The 6991-nt window shown below is 56.6% G+C and overlaps 1 protein-coding gene across 2 annotated transcripts; it reads left to right on the top strand.

Annotated features, from left to right (window-relative positions):
- Window positions 1-458: 458 nt before the first annotated feature.
- CALB2 (calbindin 2) lies at window positions 459-5036 on the top strand. 2 transcript variants are annotated; one of them, NM_205316.2, is made up of 11 exons: window positions 459-565; window positions 1245-1321; window positions 2073-2162; window positions 2276-2356; window positions 2810-2866; window positions 2945-3022; window positions 3151-3206; window positions 3606-3645; window positions 3730-3783; window positions 4475-4546; window positions 4632-5036. In NM_205316.2, exons 1-11 carry the CDS (start codon window positions 478-480, stop codon window positions 4746-4748), a joined length of 810 nt encoding a protein of 269 aa, NP_990647.1. In that variant the 5' UTR covers window positions 459-477; the 3' UTR covers window positions 4749-5036. The 2 variants fall into 2 exon arrangements, with proteins under 2 accessions (NP_990647.1, XP_040562945.1); XM_040707011.2 differs by lacking the exon at window positions 3730-3783 and having other exon boundaries at window positions 4632-4810.
- The last annotated feature ends 1955 nt before the right edge of the window (window positions 5037-6991 follow it).

Genomic DNA, 6991 nt, shown 5'->3' with positions numbered 1-6991 from the left:
ATAGGGGTGTGTGACATAGGACAAGGGTAGGTGACACAGGACAGGGTTTGGAGACAGAGGACAAAGGTAGACATCAGGACAAGGGTAGATGACATGGGCAGATGTCACTGAGAAGGGAGAGGTGTCACGGGGCAGGGCAGAGTGATGGGGTAGGGATAGGTATCAGGACAGGGGAAGGTGGCATTGAGCAGGAGGAGGTGACACAGGGCAAGGGGAAGTGACTTGGGCAGGAGGCACTGGGCGAGAGTAGTTAACACAGGGCAGGGAAGGTGACAGCGGGTAGGGGCAGGGGCGCGGGGCAGGGGCGGGCAGGTGACGCTGTGCCGGGGCAGGCGGCACACGGGCCGGGCAATGACGCGGCGCATCCCTCCCCGCCCGGTGGCGGTGCGGTGCGGCGCCGCGCTCCCCCTGGCGGCCGCGGGTCGGGCCGGGTATAAAAGCGGGGGGAGGCGGCGGGCGGCGGGCAGCGGCGGGGAGATGGCGGGGCAGCGCGCCCCGCACCTGCACCTGGCGGAGCTCAGCGCCTCGCAGTTCCTCGACGTGTGGCGGCACTTCGACGCCGACGGTCAGTGGGGGCCGGGATGAGGGGGAGCCCGAAGCGATGGGGGAACGGGGAGAGTTGAGGGTGTCGCGGGGCTCGGCGCGGGTCCCGAAGTCTCGCCGCGTGGATGGTACGGAGGTGGCACTGCGGTGCTCCTCCGATGGGAGCGGAGCGCAGAGCCGGGACGGGGACGGGGTGTTCCGTGCGGTGGTTTGCCGGGAGAGAGCGGGATGGAAAGAGGGAGAGGGGAAAAAAGAGAGGGGAAAAGGGAGCGAAAAAAGGGAGAAAGGGCAAAAGGGGGGGAAAAGGAAAAAAAAGAGGGGTGAAGGCAAAGGAAAAAAAAAAAAGGTGAAAGAGGATGAAAAGAAAAAGCAAAAAGAAGAAAAATGATGCAAAAAGAGCCCGAGCAAAAACCAGAAGATACAGAAACCAAAAGATGCAAAAAACCAGAAGATGCAAAAAGAGTGAAACACAGCCCTGCCCAGCACCATGCAGCCCCCCCAGGGCTGTGGGGGGCTGTAGGGCTCCGAGAAGACCCTCTGGGACGGTGGTTGCGGATGAAGATGGGGTGTGTTGAGGTGGCTGGGGCTCTGCACACACCCACAGCGTCCCACCAGTGCGGCTCCTGTGGCATCGGACCCCCCGTCCCATCCCTGCTCTGTATACCCCCAGGGGTTTCACTTCCTTTCTTCCCCCTCCCCAGGGAATGGCTACATCGAAGGCAAAGAGCTGGAAAACTTCTTCCAGGAGCTGGAAAGTGCCAGGAAGGGCACCGGGGTGGTAAGGTCACCGCGTGGCCCCGCGGGTGGGGACCACCGCTGGGGTGGGATGTGCACACTGCTGCACTGGTGGCATCCAGCCTTAATGAGGAAGCCCTAATTAAAAGCAATAGAGGAGCTGTGGGGCTTCTGGAAGAGGGGGAGGACGTAGGAACTGAGGTGCAGGTCATCCATCAGCTCCCGCTGTCATGCTGGGATGCTGGTGGCTGTGGCACTTGGGCCATTTGGTGTCACCCCAGCCAGGCTACGTGTCCTGAGTCCCCTGCCCTGGAACACGGGGATGGGGATGAGGATGGGGTGGGGATGGAGGTCGGATGGGATGTTACAGGGTGGGATAGAGACATGAATAGGGACAGGGATGAGATGGGGATGGGATAAGATGGAGATAGGATGAGGATGAAGATGGGGATGGGGGATAGGATAGGATGAGGACTGGGATGGGGTGGGATAGGATTGAGATGGGATAAAAACGAAGATGGGATGGGAATAGAATGGAGATGGGAGTAGGATGGTGATGAGGATAAAGAGGTGGATGGGAATGTGGATGAGGATGTGGTCAGGGATGGGGATGGGATGGGGTCAGGAATGGGGATAGGATGGAGTTGGGGATGGGCATGGGTGTGGGGATTGGATGGGGATGAAGGTGGAGATGGGATGGGATGAGGACAGGGATGAGAATGGGGACTGGGATGGGATGGGATGGGGTGAGATGGAATAGGGAGAATGTTCCCAACCCCTCTTGCTGCTGGCAGGACTCCAAGAGGGACAGCCTGGGCGACAAGATGAAGGAGTTCATGCACAAGTATGACAAAAATGCAGACGGCAAAATTGAGATGGCGGAGGTGAGGGATGTGGGAAGAGGACGGGGCTGTGGGGCCATCGCTGTCATGTGGGATGATGACTGGTAGAGCTGAGATATGTGCAGTGCCCCAACTGAAATTGGCTGTCCCTGCAGCTGGCCCAGATCCTGCCCACGGAGGAGAACTTCTTGCTCTGTTTCCGCCAGCATGTGGGCTCCAGCTCAGAGTTCATGGAGGTGAGGAGGGTGGGGAGTGGGTTTTGGGGCCACTGAGCACCCTGCCTCCATGCTGAGCGCTTTAGGGATGTGCTGGGGCTGCTGTAGGGGTACCAAAAGCCAGTTGGGTTGTGGGGACATGAAGCGACGATGCATGGCTATCATGTTCTGCTGGAGACAACATCTGGAAGCAGAGTTTAGTTGGGGAGGATAATTAAATATTGAGGGTCTCTTGTAGTGAGGACAGTGGCACCTGAACATGGGTTGGGAAGCGTCCAGCCCATGGGTGTCCCACCACAGTAGGACCATGGACAGCGGCTGGCATGAGGCGGTGACTGATGACATGGGTGGGATGTCCCCATAATGATATGGGTGGGAGATGTCCCCCTTCCACTGGGATGTTACGGAGTCGTCACCAGGATTGGGATCCATGTGGCACCACTCATGGTGACGTCTATGGTGGCCCCTTCACAGGCATGGAGGAGGTACGACACGGATCGCAGTGGCTACATCGAAGCCAACGAGCTGAAGGTGGGCTGCCTGCATGGGGTCATCCCCGTTGTCACCCAAGGTGACAGCCGGTGGGACGGTGTGGCACTGTCCTCGTAGGGCTTCTTATCGGACCTGCTGAAGAAGGCGAACCGGCCATATGATGAGGCCAAGCTGCAGGAGTACACGCAGACCATCGTATGTGGCAGCCAGTGGGCACATTGGGCTTGGTCCCACATGGCCTTCTGGACTCCCATGGTCCCACAATGCCAGCAGGAGGGAGGGATGGGGCGAGGGGTGACCCAGTCCCACTTTTGTCCCAACAGCTGCGGATGTTTGACATGAACGGGGACGGGAAACTGGGCCTCTCCGAGATGTCCCGGTAAGGCCACAAGCAGTGGGGAGGAAGAGGAAACCCCAAAGACACCCACAGGAGGTGTTTTGAGTCAGGTTGCTACCCGTCTGGCCTCACTAACCTGTTTTTTTTTTAAGGAAAAAAGCCAAAAATCTGTATTCTAGAAAGGCTGCTTCCAGGTGCCCATCCATTCTGCCCAGACCCCACTGGGTTCCCATTCCTCGAGGCCCCCACTCTCTGCCCTGAGGCTCAAACTGACCCTGGAAAAGAAAAGAATAGGGGAATAAAAGGGTGCTTTTGGCCAAATCAGGTTCCCTCCTTGCCACAGAGACATGGGTGGGCTGGGAGCATTGGTCACACATTGGCCAATGTGATGTTTTTTGGGAAGCCTGGCTCACTGCTCCCCATCCATCCCTTGCTTTTCAGACTGCTGCCTGTGCAAGAAAATTTCCTTCTTAAGTTTCAGGTAAAAAATAGTAATTATTATAATTATCATTCCTACCTCCTGCTTGCAATGCGCCTCTTCACATCCCCATCTCTCGCTGCCCAGGGGATGAAGCTGTCCTCGGAGGAATTCAACGCGATTTTTGCTTTTTATGACAAGGTAGGGGGCTGGTGGGAGAGGAGGACATGGGGAACCCCAATATGAATAGGGACCTGGGGACAGAGCGGCCTGGGACAGCCCTGTGCCCTTGGGTTGAGGCTGGGGGGATTCTGGGGAGGTTTGGGTGAAAGTTCAGTTCTCAGTGGGCACATCTTTTCTCCTTCCATGGGGTTGAGAGGGTTTGGGGTGGCGTCTTCATAGGGAGATCTCTTCCCTCCATGGGGCTGGGAGGGTTTGGGGAAGGTTGGGGTGAAGGTTGGCATCTCTTTGGGGTGATGCCTCTCCTTGGGACCGAGTGGGTTTGGGGAAGGTTCTGGTGAAGGCTTTGGAGTCTCATAGGGGACATCTCTGCTCCCTTCATGGGACTGAGAGGGTTCTGGGGAGGTTTTGGTGAAGGTTGGGGTCTCCTTGGGGAGATCTCTTGTTTCCTCTATGGGGCTGAGAGGGTTTGGGATGGGGTCTCCTTGGGGAGATCTGTGCTCACTCCAGGAGGTTGAGAAGGTTTGGGGAAAGTTCTGGTGAAAGATTTGGGATCTCCCCTGGGAAGGTTTGGGCGAAGGTTGGGATCTCAGTGGGGGAACGTCAGGGTGAATGCTGTCATCTCCTTGGGGACGCCTCCTGTTCCCCCCATGGGTTTGGGAGCTGTTGGGTGGGTTCCAGGCTCGCATCCCATTCCCACCCACCCCACCAGGATGGCAGCGGCTTCATCGACGAGCACGAGCTGGACGCCTTGCTGAAGGACCTCTACGAGAAGAACAAGAAAGTAAGGGGGGACGAGCGGGGCGGCACCAAACCCACAGGGTCTGGGGCACCCTGCAACCCATCCGCCACCCCAAACCTCCCCGCAGGAGATGAGCATCCAGCAGCTCACCAACTACCGCCGGAGCATCATGAACCTGTCGGACGGCGGCAAGCTGTACCGCAAGGAGCTGGAGGTGGTGCTGTGCAGCGAACCCCCCCTGTAGGCTTCCCCCTTCCCCGGCCCCATGGCGCGGTTTTCCCATTAAAATCCCCGCTTTGGGTGTGATGTTTTCTTTTTTCTTTCTAACCCCATCCACCCGGTTGGCTTTTGGTTGGTTGGTTTTATGATTTCTGGCCGTTATTCGGAGCTGGGGGCGCTTCGTGGATTTTTTTGCTCTCAAGTTGTTGAGTTTTCTTTCTCTTTTTCTCTCGGTTGACCAAAGAAGAGTTATTTGCAAATAAAGCTGCGAGGCCGCCTCGCTGGGGCAAAACCAATAGATTTAGAGCAAAAAGAAAAAAAAAAGTTGGAAAAAAAAGGGTGATTGCACCATTGGAGGCGTTTCTTATTTTTTTTTTTTTATTATTATTCCGTGATGCTTTTTGGTGGGAAGGTTGGGGGTTTCTGTACCTGCTGGAGCAGGGCGAGACGTCAGCCCTGTGGGGGTCCCAGTGGGGGTTAGTGCAGTCCTGTACAGCCTTGCACGGCCCCGTGTACACTGCAGCCCTGTATGGTACAGTACAGCCCTCTGCAGCCCGACGTGGAGCAGTGCAGCATGGAATCACTGCATGGTTGTGTTGGAATGGACCTTAAAGCCCACCCAGTCCCAACCCCTGCTGTGGACTGTGTGCCCCACAGCTCGGGCTGCCCGGTGCCCATCCATGGCCTTGGGTAACCCCAGGGATGGGCACCCACAGCTCTGGGCAGCGGTGCCTCACCGCCTCTGGGGGAAGGATTTCTTCCTAACATCTAACCTACATCTCCTGTTAGATTAAAGCCATTCCCCCTTGTCCTGGACACAGAACTCCAGATGGGGCCTCAGGAGGGCAGAGTAGAAGGGGACAATCCCCTCCCTCACCCTGCCATGACCCCTCTGTTGATGTAGCCCAGGATGCTGTTGGCCTTCCAGGCTGCCAGGGCACACTACTGGCTCACATCCCACTTTTCATCCACCAGGACCCCCAGGTCCTTCTCGGCAGGGCTGCTCTCAGTGAGTTTTTCACCCAGTCTGTAGACATGACTGAGACTGCCCCAACCCAAGTAAAACACCTTGCACTTGGCCTTGTTGAACCCCATTAGATTCACATGGGCCCAACTTTCAAGTCTGCGCAGATCTGGGATGGCATCCCTTCCTTCCGTGGTGTCATCTGCACCACACAGCTTCAAGTCAACAACAAGGCTGCTGAGGGTGCACTCGATGCCATAATCTACATCACTGATTTAAAGAGAACCAGTACCCAGACAAGCCCATGGGGGAACCACCCATCACCGGCCTCCAGCTGGCCATTGAGCCACTGACCACAACCCTCTGGCTGTGACCTTCCAACCAACTTCTTGCCCACCCAACAGGGCACCCTTCGAACCCATATCTCTCCAATTTGGAGATAAGGAGTGGTGTGGGACCATATCAGAGGCCTTGTACGAGCCCAGGTAGATGACATCAGTTGCCGTTCCTTTACCCACCGCCACCACTCCATCACAGAAGGCCACCAGGCTGGTCAGGCACGATCTGTCCTTGTACCAGTATGGCCCAGTATATCCCCATATGGTGCAGTGCAAACCCATGTGGCCCGGTATAACACAAGTACAGCCCAGCATGACCCAGTACGCTACAGGGCAGTCCTTTGCAGCCTCACATACCCTGATATGCCCCTGCACTATCTGGTGTAGCTCATGTATGTATAGTGAAGCACAGTCCTGCATGGCCCAGTAGAGCCGTGTATGGTGCTGTACAGACCAGAGTAGACCAGTACGACCCAGGCCAGCCCTGTGCAGCCCAGTATGACCCTATACGCTCCAGTACAGCTCTGTATGGTGCAGTGCAGCCCTCTACAGCCCAACATGGAGCAGTGCAGTCCTGCATGGAGCAGTGCTCTGCGCGGCCCAGTACATGGCACTGTAGAGACCAGTATGGCCCAGTATGTTCCCTTACGGTGTAGTACAAACTCTTATGGCCCAGTATAAGTGCAGCCCCATATAGCCCATGTGCTGAAGTTCAGTCCCTTACACCCCCATATGTTCCTGTACTGCCTGGAACGACCCATGTAGGTATGGTGAAGCACAGTCCTGCACAGCCCAGCAGAGGCCTGTATAGTACAATAGAGACAAATACAGACCAGTATGTTCCAGTACAACCCTGTACAGCCCAGTATGGCCTTGTATGCACCAGTACAGCCCAGCATGGTGCAGTACAGCCCTCCACAGCCCAATATGGACCAGCACAGCCCTTCACGGACCACTGTTCTCCAT

Source organism: Gallus gallus, chromosome 11 (assembly GCF_016699485.2).
Source record: "Gallus gallus isolate bGalGal1 chromosome 11, bGalGal1.mat.broiler.GRCg7b, whole genome shotgun sequence".
Classification (NCBI taxonomy): Eukaryota; Metazoa; Chordata; class Aves; order Galliformes; family Phasianidae; genus Gallus; species Gallus gallus.
Note: the sequence above shows the minus strand (reverse complement) of the source record. Positions and strands in the feature narration are given on the sequence as shown.